Source organism: Mchenga conophoros, linkage group LG11, assembly GCF_057382185.1.
Source record: "Mchenga conophoros isolate Kocher_MC1m ecotype Shallow Benthic linkage group LG11, M_conophoros_male_GT1.1, whole genome shotgun sequence".
In the NCBI taxonomy this organism is placed as follows: domain Eukaryota; kingdom Metazoa; phylum Chordata; class Actinopteri; order Cichliformes; family Cichlidae; genus Mchenga; species Mchenga conophoros.
In genome coordinates, this window is record NC_140536.1 from 24,342,215 (window position 1) to 24,364,790 (window position 22,576).

A 22,576-nucleotide genomic window follows, 5' to 3' on the forward strand; every position below is an offset into this window, starting at 1 on the left:
CTCAACCAGCAAATGCCCTCCTACTTTCTCTGGTGTTATGTTATTGTCATCTAAAAACTGGCAGGGTGCAATCTCTTCAACGCCAGATAGTTGTGGGAATGTGGGTTGGTGCAGAATGTTGCAAATGGATGTGGGCCCTTAGCCATCATAATGCTTATGGAGCAGAAATAAACCCTTTCATTACATCACATTAGATTTTCCAGTAACTCGCAGCTCTATCTAGCCTACTGTATACTGCACCGAGAGGGCCTGGATCTTACTTTCTGACTGGCTAAACTGATGAAAAGCATGTATGTGCGAAGAGGAATGAGAGGCAAATGAGTTCTCAGTCGACAACTTTATTTGCACTCAATGACAAGGTAAAACTAACAGACACTAAAATTTTATTCTAGCAGTGATCTTGACACTATGTTGGTTTCTTGGTTACTTGTGGTTGTTCCGTTTTGATTATTTTCTGTTTTGGCGATGATTTCTTGACCTTCACATCTTGACCTTTAAGCATCCTCTTCAGCTTCCTCCTCAAATTCACCCTCTTCCTCCGCAGTGGCATCCTGGTACTGCTGGTACTCTGACACCAGGTCATTCATGTTGCTCTCCGCTTCAGTGAACTCCATCTCATCCATACCTTCCCCTGTGTACCAGTGCAAGAAGGCCTTACGGCGGAACATGGCTGTGAACTGCTCGGAGATGCGCTTGAACAGCTCCTGGATAGCAGTGCTGTTGCCGATGAAAGTGACGGCCATCTTGAGGCCACGGGGTGGAATATCGCAAACTGCGGTCTTGACATTGTTGGGGATCCATTCAACGAAGTAGCTGCTGTTCTTGTTCTGCACATTGAGCATCTGCTCATCGACCTCCTTCATGGACATGCGGCCACGGAACACGGCGGCAACTGTCAGGTAGCGGCCGTGGCGTGGGTCGCACGCGGCCATCATATTCTTGGCATCAAACACCTGCTGGGTGAGCTCGGGAACTGTGAGGGCGCGGTACTGCTGGCTGCCCCTGCTGGTCAGAGGAGCGAAGCCAGGCATGAAGAAGTGCAAACGAGGGAAAGGCACCATGTTGACGGCCAGTTTGCGCAGATCTGCATTGAGCTGGCCAGGGAAGCGGAGGCAGGTGGTGACCCCGCTCATAGTGGCGGACACCAGATGGTTAAGGTCTCCGTAGGTGGGTGTGGTTAGTTTCAGGGTGCGGAAGCAAATGTCATACAGAGCCTCGTTATCGATGCAGTAGGTTTCATCTGTGTTCTCTACAAGCTGGTGGACCGACAGGGTGGCGTTGTAAGGCTCGACCACAGTGTCTGACACCTGCGAACACAGAACTTCTATTTAGTTTCAAGATCTTAGGAGAAACCTCAGGCCAAAGAAACTATAATTAAAACCAAAAATCTATCATGTGCTATCACAAGGAGATGTTACCTTGGGGGAAGGCACCACACTGAAGGTGTTCATAATACGGTCTGGGTACTCTTCGCGGATCTTGCTGATGAGCAGGGTTCCCATACCAGATCCAGTTCCTCCACCAAGTGAGTGGGTGAGCTGGAAACCCTGCAGGCAGTCACAGCTCTCTGATTCTTTGCGGACCACATCCAGGACTGAGTCCACCAGCTCGGCTCCCTCTGTGTAGTGACCCTTGGCCCAGTTGTTTCCAGCACCACTCTGACCTGAAGGAAAAGGAGTGGCATTCAAGTGAGTAACATTTTTCCTTAAATCAAAAAGGAGCATGAGATATGTCTTTAAGGCACCCACCGAACACGAAATTGTCAGGTCTGAAGATCTGACCAAAGGGTCCAGACCTCACAGAGTCCATGGTGCCAGGCTCCAAGTCCACCAGAATGGCCCGAGGCACGTATTTACCTCCTCCACACGAAAGAGAAGAAGAGGAGAGCAAGACAGAGAGAGAAGTAGAAAGAAAAGGGGGCAAAAAAACACCAGCTCAATAATACAGGAAGGACCTTTGGATATAGGTGAAAAGGTGTAGTAACAGTACAGTAGAGATGAGAATGCAAGAAGAGATGTAGTGTCATACTTTGGAATTAAATTGTCAAGTTAAAAATGAATCCATATATAATATACCCTCACTTATTAACATGAGTTAGGAAGACAGCTAACCTGTGGCCTCATTATAGTAAACACTGATCCTGTCCAGCTGCAGGTCACTGTCTCCATGGTAAGTCCCTGTGGGATCGATGCCATGCTCATCACTGATCACTTCCCAGAACTGCAGACACAAAATGGAAGATATCACATGACAGTTACTTGCAACGAAAGTACACATCTACCCATTAGATGTGCGGTTCATGGGATCGGGGGGTGGGGGTGAAAATGAGGAAAACAGCAGTGGGTTTGCATTTTTGTTTTCTGATGGAAATGACAGGATTTTTCCATTTTTCAGCGAGCCATATCTGAACCCATTCCCAACAACGCTGCTTTTGAGATTTCCGTAAGTGTCGAGTGATGACTTAGCAGAATGCGGTTCTTTCATATGTAAAATGCAAAGGAGGGAGGAACAAAGGCGCTACAGATCCGTCTGCGGGACAACCTGCAAATAAAATCCATTTGCAGTCAGACGACACTGAAGATACTGACTCCCTTCAGATCTGAATTCATGTCTTGTTCACTGTTTAAAGACTACATTCAGATTTTTTAGAGTGTTTATGTCGTAATAAATCTTGTCAGTGCGTATTACTCTACCATATTTACTGATATCGTCCAACTCAGACATTTCTTTTCAACACAGCCGGTGATTTCCTGCTAACAGCGCAATACGAGGATTTGGAATAATCTGGATAAGCTGGCTGTATAGCAGAGCACTGCTTAAGAGATTGGGAGTCAGCTGTGGACCAAGTATCATGACATCTAAATAAGGCCATGTAAAGCAAAAATGATTAAGTGACCTTAATATGGAGAAGATAAGATCAACACAGCAGAACAAAGAAACACAAAATCAAAAACAAGAATAAAGAAAAAATAATGCTAGGACAGCTACAGTGACACGAGAGTAGATAAAGACTGAAAATAACCACAGTGAAAGAATGAGGACAATAAGCAGAAAAGCAATGCCACACCCTGACCTAATTCACCACAGTGTAGCCCTTCAGCAGTTCTGTCAATCATACCCGCTGGACATCTGAGTCAATGAGTCCTTGGGGGGTGGAATCCAGAATATCCTCACTTCCAGGCTACAAGCAGCTATCTTTACATCATATATCATTAACACAAAGGAAATAATGGAGCAGTGGGCTTAAATAAGGAGGCACTTATAAATTGAATTTAGTAACTTAATTAATTTTTTTTTACTGCAACTGATTTTGGTGCAACTGCAATAAATACTAAATAGAATTACATATAATGGGCACAATTTGTATTTATTTCCTAAAATTAGTCTACCAAGACATTGCCAGCAACTGCACATTAAGTCAATTGAGAACCCAGTGACTTCACCCACTGTGCATCAGCTGTTTCCTCCATTCCTCCCCCACCCTTCTCCTAATTTGGTTAGGGGAGGAAAGACATTGATTGCAAAGAAGGCCCTGTTTTACAGAACATCTGTCAGCAGCACATCATGGCAGTAATGATGCATCCTGCAAAATATGGGCCATTGTTAGTGTAGTCTTTAAACTACAGTCCATCTAAATAGCAGGGCGAGATTACTGTTCTACTTAAACATATGCTGTCTGTGGCAAATGATCAGCTGGAGAACAAAAGGAGATAGTAAAACAGGGATAATAATGGGCCACTCATTATCTAACCTATTGTAGCTGACTGCAATTGTTGCTATAACAAATGGGTGGGTGATGAACTGAGCCTATGCAGACTTTGACTCCCTCCCCCTTTTTTGTTGGAATATAGAATTAAAATGCAGCAAAAACATATACAATTTGATTTTTAAAAAAGCAGTTACGTGAATCTTGATTATAAGTATTTAGATCGTGTCTTTGTTAATATGCAGCTTTTAAAAAAAATAAATAAAGGGAGAATTTTTTGTTGACCAATTATCCATGCCACACCCTTCAACAGCTCTTCTGCTTTCCAAGCACCCCAAACTGCAGTCTTCCTTTAAAGCTTGCCAAATCAATAATCTAATCAGTATGGACTATTGATCCATCAGTCTTTAGCGGGGGGCATAAGTAGGCCTCTCAAGCCCAGCTCCCCACTCATTGTCTGGAATACCAGTCATATCTGGCTGTGCAAGACAAAGAAACTCGAGTGCGGGGAGATCTGACAAGTAAAGAATAGACTGATTTTTTTCCCTCTCTCCCTTTTTCTGTCTCTTTTCCTGAGACAGTGTCTTGAGGTCAGCTGAATCTGAAGTGCCGGGGACGCAGACACGCCCGGCGTTGTGTGAACAAAAACCAGTCGAGACACAAGAGCCCCCCGTTATACCGTTACTTCAATACGAGCGGCTGCGCTCTGCTGCTCCACACCCACCCACCAGTTACCGCAGTGCACAATATTTAGTAAAAAAAAAAAAATAGACGCACACAAAAGTGATCACTTGACATTTACAGTTATATTTATATGCTAAAAGATATATGGTGCATGAAAAGAAAAGGGTATCCTTTGTCTTCACTGAGAATTCTTTTCCAGACAAGCCGAATGATTAAACTATGTCCTGATTATTAAACGTGAATTGTGACAGAAAAACACAGAATTTATTCTATTTCTTTTAAGAATATACATTCTTTGCATTATATTTTCTTACCTTGGCACCAATCTGGTTACCGCACTGGCCGGCCTGGATGTGCACGATTTCCCTCATTATGGATGCAAAAGTTTTACAATGGGTAGCAAAAAAAGGCAGCTGTTTAGTGAGCACGAGGAGCCGACCGCAGACTGGTGTGAATGTGCCGGACAATGGATTTATATCGCTGGAGCGTTTCCAGAGCTAAGGCTAGGGTTGGGCGTGGCCAGACACCGCTGCCGCAGACGGGGATTGGCTGAGCGGAGTAGCACGGAGGAGGAGGAGCCTCACAGCTGCAGATCTGGGAGTGGAAATTAGATATATGGATTGACCAGAATGTTACCAGCTGGTGTCTGGAAAAAAATGCCAGAAAGATACATTACAGTTGTTTTAGCTACCAGAGGATGACGACAACCCATTACTGTATCTGCTTCTGCAGAGGAAACAGATGAAGTGGGGACAAGATGGGGTCAGCCGGTTCATCAGGACTAGCTGCTGAAACAACAGCATGTTGAAGCCTTTCTCTAGCTTCATGTTCAAACGAGCTGCAATACCTTACATATAGTTTACATATGTGTGCATTGCTGTACTTATTAGCCACCACAAGACAATGTGAAAATGCAAGGGTAGGAATTATTGTGTAGGAGGGGTGTGTGCCAGGCCTCTGATCCAAGCTCTCAGCAGATGATCTCAGGAAAACAGGAGCAAATCTATATATGTTTGGCAATGGATTGCAGAAAATAAACTAAACACTGTTTCTAAAGAATGATAATGTGTATAGGCTATGAAATAGTCTTGACAGATCTTTAGAAAATGGCACACTTTATTGATATTTTTACTCCATTGCATTGGTTCTATTCTTTATTTTCTTCCTTGTTCAAGACAGAAAGGACACTTTCAGCACATTTGGGTAAATGACTAAGCATAATTGTTACTAGCTGTGAATGCATCTGCAATCAAATTTAGCTTCACTTTAGATTAATAGTTACTTAGCCCTGCAATGAATCTGTAAAAATGCTAAAATATATGTTTTTACAGTGTAGGGTGTCCATTCACCCTGCAGCTGGAATATTCTACAGCCCCATGCATCCCTGACTTGCACAAGCAATTAAGAAAATAGATGTGTGATGGTCGTACCAACAACCACACACTTGAAAAAATGTGGTAATATTTGTTCAGACTGCATGTGGAGATACTCCTGAGGTGGGAGTGTAAAACCTTATATCTTACATTCTAACATTTAAGTTAATTAAGTAGTCGTTAAAGTTGTAATACCAAAAGTGAGTTGATTCATTTGCTTAATCTATTCTTATTACACATTATGACACTACACTGATTGCACTGAACACTGTACCAGCAACCACTATATACATAATAAATTGTATTATTTTTCTCTATTTTTTGAGTTACCTGCAGGCTGCTTTCATCCTTCTTTGTTTGAGTAAAAGAGGAGGCTGAGGGTGGAGCTGGATTAAATACAGAGACTAATCAAAGGGAGTGAACTGCCTGTTGTGACCGCATGGTTTCTTTATATTAAATGTAGTTATTGTGGTGTCTGCCTTTGAATGTAATACCCCTTGTGGTGTCCTCGGATCAAAAATGGTCCCTAGGTGAATGGCAAACAAGCACATGGGAATCCCGGGGACACCACAAACTTTCGCTCCGTTGTTAAGCAGTAGCTTTGAGTAGACGTCTGTTTCATGGATGTACCTCTTTCTCAGAGTAACTTATTTTCTTTATTATGTGTTTTTGAGATTATTTTTGTCTTTTGGGGGTATATTAAAACACATATTTTGAAAATTATACCTGTGCCTGTACATCCTTTGACTGCTTGGACACTTACAGGAAAGATATTTCATGAAGATATTATAGGAAAAGTTGCACTGCACAAGAGCCTGAAAAATGTGTTTTTTAATTTAATATCTGTATCACAAAGTGATCAAACAAGTATTTAGGTCTCTTACTTGGCTAAAAGTAATAATTCTGCTTACATAATAGTACAAAACAATGACTAAAAGTACTCATGCACAATGCCCCCTTTCAGAATCATATACATTTTCTAATCAGATCATTCATCATTACTGATTTATTAATATGTAGATCCCCATTATATTGTCACGAGGCTGGGTAGTTTGTCCATAATTATGCCCCAATGGCAAAATATATATTTTAAAAGCTGCAAACTAATAAGTAACTAAAACTTTAACATAAATGTATGCAGTATAGTAGCATTTTATAATACAGCCTATGACTAAGAGCAAAATTCTGCTGTAATTACATAAAATCTTATTATGTTTAATATGTATTTTATTTGAATTTACAATGTAAATATATTTACCTACCAATACTTAAGGGTCGGCACACTAGAATAAGGGGGTAACAAATCAGGTTTTTACAGGAAACAAAAACAAAACAATAAATGTACATCCTGCATATGTAATTTTAAGTAGCAAGCAATTTGACTGTAATATTAATATTTCCTGATCTCACATTTTAAATATGTTTTTGGGGTGTGAGCTGCAATATGGAGTAGTTTAACTTTGCCGTTTTACATCTTAACATCTCATTGTTTTACCTCTTTATTTAATATCCATTATGTACCTGACAGATCTTCTATTATTAAATTGCCCTTTTACTTTAGCAATAATAATCTGATAAGGACTAAAAAAAAAAAGAAATACCATCAAAGTTTGCAGGTTTATGTGACATTATAATGATGGAGCCACTCCATAATATGGCCTGTGGCCTGAAAAAGTACAGTGTACATAGAATATAAGACGGGGAAATATTTTTTGTGCTTCCACAAAATTATCAAGAAAGTAGTACTTAAAATTGCTTATGCGGTAGTCATTATCAATTACAGTATAATCTGTGTTTCATTTTCTGTAAAATACCCAGAATTTAGGCACTACTTAAAATTACTTACAGACTACTTACATTTACCAACACATTACTTTAATTTACTTAGAGACTACTTATATTTAGTTACAGTGTCATTATTTCTTTGTTTGCTCTAAAACCTGACTCATTAAGCACTTCTACTAGTGTGCCTACCTTTAAGGATTTGCAGGTAAATATAATTACATAAAATACATTGAATTTCCATTTAATTAGAGTACAATTAAACCCTTAGTCAAAGGCCATATTATAGTGTTACCCTGTCTACAAAGTACAACATTTTTATCCAAACTATAACAGAGCAGAAGTAAAAAGCACCGATGCTTATATGCAGTAAAAGTACTTTAAAACTGTACTTCAGTAAAATCCATGAATAAAGTTAATAAGTTGGTCTAGTCACATTTATACTGTCACTCAATTTCAACCTTGACCCTAACAGTACTCTTGTCCAATCATATTTCAGGTGTGACAGTGCCACCCATATATTCCTGCCTCTGGAAACACCTCTGAAGCCCACATTTTATAAAATGCATCAATATAGAGTCTACTTAACAGATGCCTTTGTTGGTATTTGAAAATTTAGGATTGGGTATTTTGTCACATCTTAATTCAAGCAATGGTAAACACTGCCCACTAGTGGAAGTAATGAGATTAACAGACACACAATTTATCAACAAGTGCAAATGTGCTTAGATAAACATTTACAGGGGCAACAGCTTGCACATGCCAGCTGCTCTTGTAGGAATAGTCTGAATTCAGAATACACAGTATTGCCTGTTACACAGATTACATGGCTAAGAATTCGTCATCTTCTTTTTAAACCATAGACTGTATGTTTATAAGTAGTGGCAAAAGTATTTGCCATTTTGAAAGCCATGGGATATTCATGGTGGTTAATATTTACATTTAAGAGACAAACAAAAGGTTATGAACAAGTTATGGGTTTTTGCAGGTTATTCCTCACATGATGCTCTCCGTATATTATATTGTATACAAAAATTAAGGTGTATTTGATAACTTATCAAGGCAAATGAGAAACACTAGCTGGACTATTAACTTGTTTTAATTTTTATCATCTTTAAAATAGTTTCAGGCTGTGTAAGACCAAGAAGAAGAGTGATGGAGTGCTGCGCCAGATGGTCTGGCCTCTACAGTCACTAAAATCCACGTAAATCCATTCGAGATGGTTTGGGATGAAGTGAAGGCAAAAAGGCCGAAAAGTGCTCAGCATCTCTAGGAACTCCTTCAAGACTGTTGGAAAACCATTTCAGGTGACAACCTCATGAAGCTCATCGAGAGAATGCCAAGAGTGTGCAAAGCAGCATTCAAAGCAAAGGGTGGCTATTTTGAAGATCTAAAATATAAAACATGTTTTGAGTTATTTCACACTTTTTGTTTACTACATAATTCCATATGTATTCATTCATAGTTTTGATGCATTCAGTGAAAATCTAGAATGTAAATAGTCCTGAAAATAAAGAGAAACTGGTCATCACAGGTATTACTGTGAAAAAACAACTTTTTAAAGGTGGGTGACTCACCAGCATGTAGACATCCAATGTCTGAATAAACATGTTCATCATTGCCTCATCAGGCAAGTTGTAATGTTTTTAACCAAAATTACAAATACTAAAACTAAGAATATTTATTCTGTGTTTGTAGATTTTTCAAAAGTTGTTTCTTTAGTTCTAGTTTTAGTTTTTACTTTAAGTTAACTATTATAACCTTGTATCATGATATCATAAATTCTTTGCTAGATAGATAAATAGATATGGTGGAGGTGCAGTTGTCGCTCTAAGCCACCAGATGACAACAGACACACTTACGTCACTGTCAGCGTGAGGATGGGCGTGGTCGCAGAGCACTTCCCACTCATCAGACATTTTTTGCAGTGTGATTGCAGTGTACGGGCAGCAACGCTCTCACCGTCGCAACAGTAAAACCGACTTTATTTTACTATTATCATTATTTTTATATAAAAAAGGAGGTTTCCTTTTGACCTGACCGGATAACGGTAAGTTAACCGGAGTGCTCGTTTTAACGTGTTAAATCGCGGTGCTGTAGCGTAAACACTGGGCAGTTTTTTTTTAACCCCCACATTATCGACCCAGACTCGATTAAATAGCGAGATAGCGAATTTTAATACGCAGGTTAGGTCGCTTTCTTTAAAGTTTTTAATTTTACATCCAACACCCGTGTTTGTTTGCCATTATCGGTACTTTTTTGTGCTTCATGTGCTTTTTGGTTGCTCCAGCTATTACATTGAAAGTCCGAGTTCCGTGTGAAGATTAGGGCTGGCGGGAGTGGGAGGAGCCCCGAGGGTCGCTGGGAAAAACATGGAAACCTAATTAGGTTTAAATGGTTTAAACCGACATGAATAAAATATAGTTGGCAGCATAGGACTCATTGCCTTTAAATTAGCAATGAGACGCTGTAATAAAAAATGATTTAATCTATATTTTGTGTGTTGTACTGGTGGATACATCCACCTGTCTCTTTATACATGTCATACATTTATTTTCTACTGTAAACATTTTTACAGGGCAAATCAAGTCCATTGGGGGTTTTTTTCTCACAAGTTTTTGTGTGTGTCTCAAATTTAGGATTCAGGATGTTTTACACATGTGGACCCAATGAAGCGATGGTGGTGTCTGGTAATGGATTAATTATTGTTTCTGTGAACAACACATGAGAATATTCTCACCATAGCATCTGCAAGCTTTATTGTTGTTTAGAAACTTGCAGCTCAGAAGATCAGTGTAATAAACAAAAGACAGAGTAATCCTGGAATTGGATTGTTAGAGTGAAGTGTTGTGTACAAGTGTCACATGTGTCTTGTGATAAGGCCAAGACTTGCTGACAGTTTAGAGTAAGCTAGGAATTTTCCAATGGCGCAAGCTGTTGTGGATGAATTGCATAAGTCGCACTGTCATGAAAGGTTGCAAGTTCAGCTGTGCTCTCTTGAATCAGTTCCTGAATGAGTGACTCTTATTGGATGGATTTGTTAATGTTTGTTTTCCCCTCTTTTGTCAGGCTGCGGCCGTTCTCCACCTCTAATGATTGCTGGAGGAAGAGTGTTTGTCTTGCCGTGTATTCAACAAATCCAGAGGTCATTCCCATTTTCATTTTAATTTCCCTTGTGTAGTTTTTATAGCTACAACATTGCTGTGCAGTTCATCGTAGTGTGAAATAAAGACAGAGACCGCAAATAGGGAAGCTTGCCATTATCAGGGAAGCAGTCTTAGTTTCTCCAATGTTACTGTTACCCTTGCTCTCACGTTTTGAATCTCATCAGTTCCACCCTTCCTTTTGGTCTTTTTTTGTTTGTTTGTTTTTGGTCTAATCAGGATCACACTCAACACCCTGACTCTAAATGTGAAGAGTGACAAAGTCTACACCCGCCATGGTGTCCCTATCTCTGTCACCGGCATTGCGCAGGTATGGTTTGAGAACTTTTTTTCAGAATTTGAAGTTACAACAGATTGGGAATAATTAGATGTCACATGGCACAAAACTGCCTTTAAAATCAACTCTCACAGTTCAAGTGAATCTCATTATGATTAAAACAGAATTAATAAAGAAAGGTACAAGGCGAGGTACAGTTTAATTCACTTTTAGCAGTATATTAATAGTTATTTAAATCAACAGAGTAACTAGTTTAAGAACTTTTAGCTGATTGTGTGTGTGTGTGTGCGTGCGTGCGTGTGTGTCACTTATGGGGACAAAATGCCCGTCCCCACAAGTTTGGAAGGAAGTTTTTGAGGCTGAAAATGTGTTTTTTGTGTCAGGGTTACAATTAGCTCATGGTTAGGTTTAGGCTAGGGGTATGAGTTGTATGAGTTAGGCATTTATTTTTGATGGTTAGGGTAAGCAGCAAGGGAAAGTATTATGTCAATCAGATGTCCTCACTAAGATATAAAAGGTGTGTGTGTTTGTGTGCGCGCGTGTGTGTTCAGACTCCAGAAAAGCTGGTATGTCCTCCTGAGCTCTCAACTTCCTGCTCTAATATTTTTCCTTCCTCTGCCTCATGCTCTGAAAGCAAAAAGTCTGACTCCACTTCTACAATTCTGAGTAGAATCCTCTCTGCCACACTCAGCCCTCTGCTTCCTGAAGTATCAGCATGGGTTGAAAACACATTTTTAAGTCTCACTGATTAAAAGTTTATTTTGAAATGGTTGAAATTACAGTACTTTTTTTTTTTTTGAAATCCTGGTAAATTAAACTCAAGAATCTCATATTGAAGAAACAATTTCATCCATAGCAATTGAAAAACAATATCTGCAAAACATGTATCACATCCTCACCTACTGCCATAAAATGTGGAAGCTGTAGAACAGGCCATGTTGTCCGTGGCATCACTAGAAAGGATTTCCTTTTCACAGTACAGTAGGACTCATAAATTTGTAGGACTGCATTGTTTATGCTTGACATGTCACATGAACTCCACAGAAGACAAGAATGATTTGCTGGGTCTTAGGTTATAAAGGTTATAAACTATTTTCTTCATGGTGAAATAAACATCTGTCTGTAGCACGGGCCACACAGGAAGCATTATGGAGGATTCATAGCAGTGTCTTAATGAGATCACATTAACCTGTGTTTTTTTTTTTTTTCCCCAGGTGAAGATCCAGGGCCAGAACAAGGAGATGTTGGCAGCTGCCTGTCAGATGTTCATGGGAAAGTCTGAGGCTGAGATCGCTCAGATTGCATTGGAGACACTAGAGGGACACCAGAGAGCCATCATTGCCCACCTGACTGTAGAGGTTGGTTCATTGAGGCCCTAAAATGCATTTTGCAGAACTTTTATGCACAAAATGTTTATTACTCAGTACTAGCACAGGGCATGCCTTTTTTTTTTTTTTTTTTTTTTTTTTACAGTATGTAACTTGACGTGTGCAAATCTTTATGTGTGTGTGCAGGAGATCTACCAGGATCGTAAGAAGTTTTCTGAGCAGGTCTTTAAAGTAGCCTCCTCTGACCTGGTCAACATGGGGATTGGTGTCGTCAGCTACACGCTGAAAGATGTTCATGACGATCAGGTATGCCAAGTCTGTTTGAGTACTTCTTCTTCCAACACTGGTGACAAGACTCTGACTGTAAAAGCATTACAAAATACGCTGGAAGGGCATGGGGGATATGCTAAACCTTTCCAGCTGGCCATTGTCAGTTCCTCAGTGGGTGATTGAATGTGCATGTATAGGAAAAATAGGATTTTGTTTTAAATATGGCAAGCTGAAATAAAGCAAGCTTTGCGTGGAAAACCTGTAACGTGTGTTGGGGTCAACAGACAGCTTATCTACCATGAGATCTTGAATATTCTGTCAGAGCATTATATTTGGTGCAACAGGAAACGATGTATCGTTGAGTGATAGACAGACCACTAAAAATAAGCAAATTCATGCAAAAAATTGCCTCCCCAAAAAAGCCAAATGCTGATGGACTTGTGATAAATTCATTAGAAATATGTAGGTTTTCAAAGCGTTTAGTCTTTGATGATTTCCTCTGTTACTGTAATGCTCTTAAGTGATTGATATTGACTTACCCGACTCTCAGCCTGGAGCCATCCCAGTAGACGTAAATGAGGCCTAAGTGCTTCTGTGGTAACGACATTACTCGTTTGTCTGATGTACTACTTTGCTTTTCAATGCCTGAATAAGGCTCTCTGGTAGTCGGTTGTCACTTTCTCTCCTTTCTGTCTCTTCTACAGGACTACCTCCACTCGCTGGGTAAAGCCAGAACTGCTCAGGTGCAGAAGGATGCCAGGATTGGAGAGGCTCAATACAAACGAGATGCTGTCATTAAGGTAAATAATCGTCAATGTCATTCTGCCTGTTCAGTTCAGTTCATTTCAATTCAGTTTTATCTAGATTGGGCCACAACAACACAACAATAGTTTCCTCAAGGCACTTTATATTGTAAAGTGAAAACCCTACAATTATACAAAGAAAACAGAGAAAATCCCAACAATCATATGACCCCCTATGAGCAAGCGCTTTGGTGATAGTGGGAAGGAAAAACTCCCTTTTAACAGGAAGAAACCTCCAATAGAACTAAGCTCAGGGAGCGGCCATCTGCAAGAACCAGTTGGGGAGAGGGGAGAAAGACGGCACAATGACATGTACTGACAAGATAATGCCGATGAGCAGTACCAAATTTGTCTTTCTCTCCTGTACTGTTCATTTTCAGGAGGCACACGCAATGCAGGAGAAGGTGTCTGCTCAGTACAAGAATGAGATTGAAATGGCGAAAGCCCAGCGAGACTATGAGCTGAAGAAAGCGGCTTATGACATTGAGGTCAATGCCAAGAAGGCAGAGTCAGAAATGGCCTATCAGCTTCAGGTACGCTCATCATAATGCCTGGCCAAGTCCAAAATGTTGTGTTTTTATTGATGGAAAGCTGAGAATTGTTGGAATTTCCATTTCAGGTGGCCAAGACCAAGCAGCGCATCGAAGAGGAGAAGATGCAGATTCAAGTGGTGGAGCGTACGCAGCAGATTACTCTGCAGGAGCAGGAGATCACACGCAAGGAGAAGGAGCTGGAGGCCAAGGTTAAGAAACCTGCAGAAGCTGAGAAATACCGACTGGAGAAGTTGGCTGAGGCCCAGCGGTGAGCACTAAATCATAATATTGCTTCTGTATAGTTTGAACTGAACAACAAAAAAATTCATTCTTTTTTTTCCTTTCTACTGCAGTCTGCAGCTCATCATGGAAGCTGAGGCTGAGGCAGAGTCCATCAGAGTGAGAACCGCCCGTTTTCTGTCACAGTTTTTTCCTACTGTTAATTTTCTCGTCACCTTTCCTGTGACTTTGCATCATATAATGTGTCATTCCTTTCTCTCCTGCTTCATGTGACTACTGCCATCGTCACTCTTTTCTGCTCTGTGTGTTGTCATGCAGATAAAGGGTGAGGCAGAGGCTTTTGCCGTGGAGGCTAAGGGCCGTGCTGAGGCCGAGCAGATGAACAAGAAGGCAGAGGCCTTCAAGCAGTACAAAGAAGGAGCCATGGTGGACATGCTGCTGGAGAAACTGCCATTGGTCAGTTGGACTCTAATGGATGAAAATATCATGAATATTGGTTTTTATATTAGCCTTTCAACCCATTTTCATCAGCGCTAGTCCTTAATGTTGATTTTATTTTACTTCTCTTTGCATAAAAAGTTTTTTTTTCCCCTTTTCTTTTTTTTTTACATTTTCCAACTCCAAGGCCTCTTTAAGATTTTAAAATATTTTTTAACCATATTTCAGTAATCACAACTCAACTGTTATTCATAAAAGGTATATTAATTATATACCTTTATATCCCAAAGCTTGATACATTGTTGCTTTAAACCTTTGAGATTTCTTTGAAATTGTGATTCTCTGCTCAGTTTTCAGAAGAATTAGCTGACTCGCATGCTTCTTAGCTCACGGATGGCACACTTTGAAGGTGCAAGCATACCAATTCTGATCTTTCTTGTTCTGCAGATGGCAGAGGAAATCAGCAAGCCACTGTCAGCGACACAGAAGATTACCATGGTGTCCAGCGGTGGCGCAGATGTAGGAGCCTCCAAACTTGCTGGAGAAGTGTTGGACATCATGACCAAGCTGCCAAATGCTGTAGAGAAACTCACTGGAGTCGACATCTCCCAGGTGCAGTTTGCATGAAAGGCAAATAGGCTTTGTAACAGACTTCAAAACAAGTACACGTGTTATTTCATTCGTATTTGTGTTTTTGACCTCGCAGGCTGCAGGGAAAACCACCCGGGCGCATTGAGAAGAGTAATCAGGAGAGGTGTCAACAATATTTAGACAAAGAGCTCCACATCTCCTTGTACCTGTAACGACTGTACTGACTTGTAAACACTGTAAACCTTTCTCATTGTCTGTGTGAATGCATGCTTTTCACTCATGTCCTTTCCCCAGTCTAAACAAGGCTAGGTTTTTCTTCCCCTGTTGTGTGGTTTTCTTTTCATGTCCCTGAGCTGTGCTGCTGTGCTTCATGCTGCAGGTCACATTGCAACCAGCCTCACATGATACAGCGACTGCACAACTTCTGTCTTTGGCTGACAAAAGCCTCAGCTAATACGTAGAAGCCCAGTTTTTAGGGACTAGGTCAATGAACTATTATGTTTGTTTGTTTTTTTTACTTTTTAATCTGAGAATGTAGGAAAAGCTTATAGCCTTATTCTATTTTCTTTCTGTGCCTTTCAATTAATCAAATAATGCAAAACATACACTTTCAGGGAGCCCAACTGAGTATGCTGCTACACTTCTGACACTGCTACACACCCCTTTATTAAATCTGTTCATTCACCTGGAGGCTCTGAGCACGAGAGAAGGAGGTTCTGACAAAGTCAGACCCTAAAAAACAAACGTTAGTGCAATGTACATTCTACATTTAGACCACTGACTGAAATCTTGCTGAGAGCGTTTATCAAATCACCTCAGAGTTTTGTGTGTTGAAATGTTGTTAATATTTTTATGTACTAATCACAAAAGATTGAATGTCTCTTCTTTGTCTACTAGTGCATTGCAAAAAGACATACGTGAGACTCTTTGTAATAATGGATTACATTGTTGGCAACAATGTTATTGGCTGGAACTGCAAGTGGGAGGAGTTTCTTTGTGTCTTGAAAGGAGGAGGGAGGAAGTGGGTGGTTGGAACAATTTATGGTTTGGTTAGGTTTCCTGTTAAAGCCAATGAAAGTATGTTGAACCTTTTGTTTTCTTCTTTACTGTAACTGCCTTTTTATACAGCTGTCATGAGTAAAGAAGGACCATCACGAAGTACTACTGCTTTGTTATGCATGCTGCCTTGAGTTTAGTCGCCTTGTCTTTTTCCTGCGTTAAAGTAGTGAAATTTTTTTTCCTAGTTTTTTTTTTTTTTTTTTTTTTTAGAATCACTCCGCATTTTGCAACCAAGTGCCTGGTTAAACTCCTCAGGCATCAGTTTAAGACTAGTTAAACTCATCAGGGAACAGTTCCTCATATCAAACTGGTCTTAGCCCAGTTTGTCACTTTTAAAAAAGGACGAAAGCCAGAATCCGCCTGTCTCCTTTGGTGCTTCCTAGTGACTAATACTTTCTTCTTCTTCTTTTTTTTTAATGTTGCATTTTCAGCCTTCGTTGATATAGTGTGAAAGTTGGCTGCTTGTATCAAATATTAAACATCATCTATGTTAGACTTATAATAAAATATATTTCAATCGATGAAACTTTTGATTTTTTTTTGACAGATGTAATTAATAACAAGCACACACTGATTTTGAAAAGATTAACTTTATTAAAACATCTACAAAAATAGACAACACAGTGAATTACAATAGCATCAACGTAGCAAGCGTTCTACACAAACACAGAAGACCCCCAGTTGGGACAGAGTTTATATATTAAATGAAATTGTAATTCTGTCCTTAAAATATGTACAGCTTCAGACAGAACGGGACAAAAAAAATCAGACAACAAGGAGAGCCTAAGTACGTATAGTATATATAAAAAAATATGGGTTTAGTTAAACTACAGTGTATCAAAAAGGACTCGTATGGCACAACCATTCACCACCGGTGAATTTGTTACTTCATGATGTTGATCAGGACTGATTTACAGTGCTGCTCTGTCGGTTAGGTAGATGCACTGACTCTACCGCAGTCAGACTGGGTCATTCAATATAAAGTCAGCCAAATCTATATAGCTATATATATATAAAAAGTTTCCACCTGACCCCTCTGAATCAATATATTTTTGGTACAATAATTCTATTTAACAAAGGCATGCAAAATATTACATTCATACCATAAATATTTTAAGAGTTGGTTAAAACTCTGTGCTTATTTTATTTGTTCTTTTTTTCTAATTTTTTTTAGCCACTTAAGTAAAAGAGACAGATGAAATGGGTGAAAAACATTTTAGTTGTGATGTAAATATTAAATTGTTATTAATAAACCCCCACCGTCACAATCTGGAGCCAATACCTCGTATTTACTAGAGATGGACCGATCCGATATTACCTATCGGTCCGATACTGACCTAAATTACTGGATCGGATATCGGAGAAAAATAAAAAATGTAATCCGATCCATTAAATATCACGAAAGCACCTCACAAAACTTGCAACACGCCGTAACTCACCTCAGAACGTTAGCACGTCGGAGCAGTATGCATCACGTGATAGAGCGGCTGTGGTCTGGATAGCATGTGGAGCTTCGCTAGCAACCCGGCATTTCATCTCCGATAAAGTTATCCCCGAGAGAAGTAAAGCAAGTGTGTAAGTCCATCTCTGAATGTTTGTAAAGCATTCCTGCGTTAAGCTTAACAAGCAACTGCCTCTCCTGCTGCTACTTCAATCATGAAACTGCTTAACGATCAGCTGATCGGCTTTTCTGTCGGAGTCCTTGTCTCTAGTTTGCTTTTGGCCCACTTTGCACCAGAAAGAGGAAACCAGCGGCTGAACAACAGCAGCACGTTTAAGCTTGATCAGCTGTTGTTAGAATGTATTTAATATTACTTTCTACTCGAGGATCTTTTTCTACGTAGCTGACGCTGGTAACTGTGCAGGGGCAGATCTAGCAAAGTTTAGCCAGGGGGGCCGATAGGGCATTAACAGGGAAAAGGGGGCACAAAGACATACTTTTCTTTCTTATTCTCATTTAAAATGTCTAGCTTTTAATAAATAATTATCTGACACCCAAAGTTTTAATTTGATGTAAAATGAATAGAAGTCAATTACTGTATATAGTAACTATTACGTCTAATATATATACCCTAGTAAGCTATAGTACTTTTTCCTTTGGGAAGGTACCATCTGTGCAGTCTGCAATTTTGTTGAAGAAAGATGTTGAATCTATTTAATATTTCTTGAAAAATAATTGATTTCTGTGCATTTTTTTTTCACACTGCATCAAATTAAGGTTGATTACGTCGATTAAGCATCATGTGGTGGAGCGTGAGGGGTGGTTCCCTATTTTTTATTTATTTTTGTTGTTGCTGGGAGTTGGAACCCTATTAGTTAGGTTGCTTAATATTTATGCTAAGTACTCTTTAAAATACCAGAATAGGGAGGATGGTGTAGGTTTAAGTTTATTAGATTGATCAGTATTGCTGAACTATGAAATATTTTTTTTTGCATACAGGTATAACAGAATAGCTTTAGTGTAGTTGTTGTTTTAAACTTGAGTATGAACTTATACAAAATGCAGCAAGATATTTAAAAAACAGTTTTGTTGATTAAAAAACATTATATCAGATTCATATCGGTATCGGCAGATATCCAAATTTATGATATCGGTATCGGTATCGGACATAAAAAAGTGGTATCGTGCCATCTCTAGTATTTACTTAGCAAACTTTTTCTATAACCAATTTTAAGATGAACCTTGTGCAGAGTTTGCGTGTTCTCTCCCCTCTCTGGTTTTCTCCGGCAGTTCAAAGACGAGCGTGGGTTTGGGTAAGCCTGAATTGACAATAGGTGCGAATTTGAGCACGAATGGTTGTCTCTCTGTTAGCCCTGCAACAGACTGGCAATCCGTCCAGGGTATACCCTACTTTTACCCTATATCGACCCTCAATTGAACAAGTGGTAGAAGATAAATGTTTTTATTTGTAATTCAGTTTAACTTTTTGTATTTATTAAATAAGAACGTGTGAGTGAGTGAAGGTAGAATGAAACGCTGGTTGGAATTGACACTGGTGAGGACTCGAGTCTTTGGTACATGAGTTGCCTGCTCAGTCAAGTTGACTATAGGGGCGCTGGATCAATCGTAGCTCCAAAGCAAAACTACACTCATAATCTGTATGCTATAGAGAAACAGAAATAATGACAAGCAGCCTGGATGCCTGGATCTGATTTGCTCACAGGAGGAAAAAAAAAAAGTGCATTCTGGGTAATGTTTCAAGGCTCATATAAGCATGTGGTTATAACAGATGAAAGATTTCCTTTTTTCTTTGCTGTTGCTTCATTGTCTGCTCAGCTTGTGGCAGTTTTGTTTTGGCGCAGGACAACATGTTCCTTTTACTCGATCCAAGTTTTTTACCTCAGATTTTGACAGTTGGAATCAATTTTTTTCAGGTTTGACAGTGTTTTGTAACTATTCCCTGCACTTTTAGCATTTCCACGTCTCGAAAATGCTAAAACGATAATTTAAATTAAAAAGTGTAACATCTGAACCCTCGCCTATGTACTTTGAGTTCCTATTATTTGGAAAATATTCATAGTATGAAGTATGTACAGGATAAGCATGCATGCCACATTTTTTGTACAAAAATATCTGCTGGTTCTGATGGGCTCAGGTGGGAGGCACTGATTACTTTCCATGGAATGACCCGCTTAATATCGGATAAGACACATAATATCCTTCTGAACAACGACACAGTGATACATTTGGATGAATGGAAACAGATTACTGGACGACTAAACATGTCAGCGCATTAAAAAAAAAAAAAAAAATGAACAGAAGGTTGTCACACATTTCAAATTGAAGTAACTGAGGATGCCATTCCATTTAAAAAATAAAATATTTTACATCTAATGGTTTGGCGACGCTCTGTTGGAGAGGATTTTAAAAAAAAGCATGTTTGACCTGCTTCTGTGATTCGCTTTGATCTCACTTTGGAAAAAAAAAAAAAAGCATTAGAATCCACATCAAAAGGAATCATCACAGAGATGAGTTTCATCACAGCCGGGGATTCGTGAAGGGTTTAAAGTGCAGCTGGTTTTTGGAATTTAAAAAAAAAAAAAAAAAAAAGTCTTTCCTTTTTGATGAGTCACAGCCAAAACACCCGAGCAGGTGCATCTGAAGTCCCGTCCACTGCCATGCTGGTGTTACATCTGCTTGGAAAAGCTGTTCCAGTTTGTGGGAGCAGCAAAGGTGTAGCAGAGTCTCCTCTTCTGCACCTTTTTCTCAGGTTTGAGAAGTTCATACAACCTGTTTTGTTTTTTCTTTTTAAACTGTGGTTCAAAGATGAAGTTCAAATATTTATTTTTGGGGTTTTTGACTACGTTGTTGGTGTTGACTTGATCACATTGCAGAAATAGGGCTGCTGTTGTCTGGTCCACATCATTTCACATTAGTCCACTAAAACTGACAACTCTGGATATGGGTCGCTACGTACGGATAAGGAGCTGAGATAAAAATGAAATCCATCACTGAGGTTCTAGCTCAGCCATGTCTGTGTGCAGTAATTTATACATACTATAAGTACTGACACAATACCTGTCTGTGTGTGTGTGTGTTTCTTCTCTAGACATGAGGCATTCTCTTAAAACTTTGCGGGTCATGTGACCCACACCTGTCATCCTGTGTGGAGATGCTGAAAAAAACACAATCATTAAACTTCATAACTGCTCCTGATTTCCTACGTTTACAGAGTGTTTCCTGTAACTGAGCTCCTTAACTCTACAGCACATAATCACCAGTCACAGAAACCCTCCATGAAGAAATTAGATCCTATGCAGACCGCACCCACCACCAGTACCAGCACCACCACCCGCGAGAAATGTAGCTTAAACTATGTTAAGAGGAAGTTAGCTTTGTCTTTGGGGTCTGATGTGGAATTAAAACCGAACCAGCGGTCTCTCAGCCCCATCCACCCAAAAAGTACAAAATATAAAAGCGAGCAACCCGGTCTCCCTTTTCGTCTGCCCCATATGTGTAGCCACCACCACGTCTTCCCACTGTGGGAAGTATGCATGAACGCACAAGCCTTTTCTTCTTATTCTGCTCCTCTGCTTTACTTTACACCATGTTCATGGCGTCCTCCGTAAGAAAGGAGTGGATGTAAGCGAAAGATGGGCGGACCTTGCAGTCTCTGTTCCAGCAGCTCAACATGAGCTCGTAGAGACCCTGAGGACACACGGCCGGCCTGCTCAGATACACCTGTGGGAGAGAGGGAGAGGGAGAAAGGTGCAGGAAGAGATTAGAGATCAGAGGCATTGCTTTGTTATATAGTATATCGTTTCCACACGGTACAAAAATCCCCTGTTTTAAACATATGCAAAAGTTATGAGTTTTCTCTTATTTTGATTTAATCTGGAGTGCAATTTATATTTTTAGCCTGTGGATTTTTTTTTTACTTGTTTAGGAATTATGTGAATCATAAAAGTGTAGTCTAACTTCACCAGTGCATGCAGTTTTACCCTTTTAAACTCAAGGAAAAGATTTGGCCCAATGAACGACCACTAGGGGGCGCCAGATATCGGACGAGTTTATACTTTCAAATCACTTTACACAAAAATTAAATAAGCTAAAGTGGAAATATGTGGAAGAATTCAAGAAAAGAGACAGAACTGATAAAGTCTTGTATGATTAATCAAATATTGAAAAAAATAATAGAACAACAAAAATCAGCACACAGCAGACTCATATCTTTATATTTTTCTAAATGTGCAGGCCGAGGCAGAACGGTTACTGGGGAAACTTTATATATTATAAAAAAATCCAACAAAAGCACAAAGTGAGCACTATTTAACCCATCCCCTCTCTTGGGTAACCCCGGTTCCTCTTTTCTGAACTGAGTGGTTTCTGTCACGTTTCAGAACAAAGTGGCAGAAGTTAGTGAGGCGAAGAGGGTCATCAAAGCAAGTCTTTATGGGAGTGAAGAACTGTATGAAGATCTGAAGGCATCCACAGGTCAGGCAAGATATGTAATCTCTCCCGCAGGTTCTGGGTTTACCCCAAGGACTCTTCCCAGTTGGGCATTCGTGAAAAACCTCTAAAGGGAGGCGCCCAGGAGGCTTCTTAACCAGATGCTTGAACCACCTCAAGTAGCTCCTTTTGACATGCAGAGCAGATCTACGCTGAGATCCCTCCAGATGTCTGAGCTCCTACCTCTGAGGCTTAGTCCAGCCAGCCCGTGCAGCTTCCTCTGCAGGGTGGCCGTGTTTGCAACCTTACATGAAATCGGTCATTTGATGCAGTTTGTTTGTGCTTTTTTTTTTTTTCCCAGGTCTGCTCAAATCACGATTAAGTTCACAGTTCGAAAGTGATATTTCAGCATATGATCACTAAACAGTAAAAACATGT

At 39.8% G+C, this 22,576-nt stretch overlaps 3 protein-coding genes across 9 annotated transcripts in view; 1 reads left to right on the forward strand and 2 right to left on the reverse strand.

Annotated features, from left to right (window-relative positions):
* Positions 1–322: 322 nt before the first annotated feature.
* Positions 323–4,866, reverse strand: tubb5 (tubulin, beta 5). 2 transcript variants are annotated; one of them, XM_085291683.1, is made up of 5 exons: positions 4,705–4,866; positions 2,112–2,220; positions 1,749–1,856; positions 1,419–1,663; positions 323–1,307 (listed from the first exon to the last, which is right to left on the reverse strand). In XM_085291683.1, the coding sequence occupies exons 1-5, from the start codon at positions 4,759–4,761 to the stop codon at positions 495–497; spliced, it is 1,332 nt and encodes a 443-aa protein (XP_085147809.1). In that variant the 5' UTR covers positions 4,762–4,866; the 3' UTR covers positions 323–494. The 2 variants fall into 2 exon arrangements, with proteins under 2 accessions (XP_085147809.1, XP_085147808.1); XM_085291682.1 differs by having other exon boundaries at positions 1,749–1,859; positions 4,705–4,865.
* A 4,572-nt stretch (positions 4,867–9,438) lies between these two features.
* flot1b (flotillin 1b) lies at positions 9,439–18,849 on the forward strand. Of its 2 annotated transcripts, XM_085291690.1 has the most exons (13): positions 9,439–9,595; positions 10,185–10,235; positions 10,615–10,690; positions 10,929–11,019; positions 12,201–12,344; positions 12,501–12,620; positions 13,289–13,384; positions 13,768–13,920; positions 14,007–14,188; positions 14,274–14,319; positions 14,479–14,616; positions 15,046–15,210; positions 15,305–18,849. In XM_085291690.1, the coding sequence occupies exons 2-13, from the start codon at positions 10,193–10,195 to the stop codon at positions 15,332–15,334; spliced, it is 1,284 nt and encodes a 427-aa protein (XP_085147816.1). In that variant the 5' UTR covers positions 9,439–9,595; positions 10,185–10,192; the 3' UTR covers positions 15,335–18,849. The 2 variants fall into 2 exon arrangements, with proteins under 2 accessions (XP_085147816.1, XP_085147817.1); XM_085291691.1 differs by lacking the exon at positions 10,185–10,235 and having other exon boundaries at positions 9,455–9,595.
* ddr1 (discoidin domain receptor tyrosine kinase 1) overlaps positions 16,823–22,576 on the reverse strand; it is a 57,040-nt gene continuing 51,286 nt past the window's right edge. For all 5 annotated transcript variants that reach the window (XM_085291687.1, XM_085291685.1, XM_085291684.1 and 2 more), the window contains one exon: positions 16,823–21,430. In XM_085291687.1, coding sequence (XP_085147813.1) covers positions 21,290–21,430 — 141 coding nt within the window. In that variant the 3' untranslated portion in view covers positions 16,823–21,289. The remainder of the gene's footprint in view (positions 21,431–22,576) is intronic.